General features: G+C 47.2%; 1 protein-coding gene across 1 annotated transcript; it reads right to left on the bottom strand.

Annotated features, from left to right (window-relative positions):
• Positions 1-206: 206 nt before the first annotated feature.
• LOC108357739 (glycine, alanine and asparagine-rich protein-like) lies at positions 207-710 on the bottom strand. Its single transcript, XM_017608808.1, has one exon. The coding sequence runs from the start codon at positions 708-710 to the stop codon at positions 207-209; it is 504 nt and encodes a 167-aa protein (XP_017464297.1).
• Positions 711-1,055: the final 345 nt, after the last annotated feature.

Below are 1,055 nucleotides of genomic sequence, written 5' to 3'. Positions count from 1 at the left end.
TGGTGAGACTTATTTACAGGTAGGTGTGGGTATTCAAAGAAGAGAAAGAAATTCAGTGATTGATTGATTGAAACCAAAGAGAAAGAGAAAGTGCCTAGCTTGAGAGGAGAAGGGAAGAGAAGAGATTGTAATTTAAAATCAGTTACAATAAAACTAAACACGCGCTGAAACTGTAATAATAATAACATCATAGCATTCTTGACCATTTACAACGTCAGCCCTCTGATGCCTCCGCCGGCGAACTGTGAGTAGTAGGCAAAGGAGGTCGATTTGCTCAGCGCATCATTCGCCGCATGGGCCGTCACAAAGCCAAACGGATCGGCGGCGGCTGCAGCGGCTGCCGCTGAGGAGATCGAGTTGGAAACGAGATGACCAGTACCATTCACACCGCCACTTCCGTCGCCCAGGCCTCCAAAACCGCCGTTGTTGGAGAGGACCGAGCCGCCGAGGCCGTCAACGAGGCCGCCCATGCTGTTCCCGGTCGACCAGGAGCCGTTTCCATTTCCGCCGCTGTTTCCGCCAATTTTGTTGCTCTCGTACTTGAGACTCATATTTGATGATCCGCCGAGATTCCAGGAATTGCCGCTAGAAGCTGAACTACCACCGCCGTTTCCGTTGGTGCCATCCAGTCCTTCGTATTTAGCTGCGCCGGTGCTGTAGTCATTGTTGCCGCCATTCCCATTGCTGCCAATGTTTGAGCTGCTCAGCATGTTCAGCACCTATATAACCGAATAAAAGAAAGAGAAGAAAGAGGAAATGAAATGAGGGAAAAAAGGGAAACATTGATGATGATGATGATGTGAGGTGATGTGAAGTGAAGCAGAGCAGATAGAGCAGTTAGATTGAAAGCACTTTGATTGATCACTCACAACTTTGTGTGTATGGTTGTGTGCACAAACAAGGCCCAACTCTATATGCTCTAATTGAATCTTCTTCTCTCTCTCTCTCTCTCTCTCTTTCTCTTTAAACATGTCCTTTACTGGTGGTGATGGGGACCATTCTGTATCACACAATTAGCCTGTGTAGTCAGATGTGTAAAACACAGTTCAGTCAAT

The sequence above is a fragment of the Rhagoletis zephyria genome, unplaced genomic scaffold, assembly GCF_001687245.7.
Source record: "Rhagoletis zephyria isolate East Lansing unplaced genomic scaffold, Rhagoletis_zephyria_1.1 Rzeph_scaffold_83372, whole genome shotgun sequence".
NCBI lineage: Eukaryota > Metazoa > Arthropoda > Insecta > Diptera > Tephritidae > Rhagoletis > Rhagoletis zephyria.
Note: the sequence above shows the minus strand (reverse complement) of the source record. Positions and strands in the feature narration are given on the sequence as shown.

Excerpts from the sequence above, each read along its gene's own strand:
- LOC108357739 (XM_017608808.1), bottom strand. The coding sequence starts at position 710 with ATGCTGAGCAGCTCAAACATTGGCAGCAATGGGAATGGCGGCAACAAT.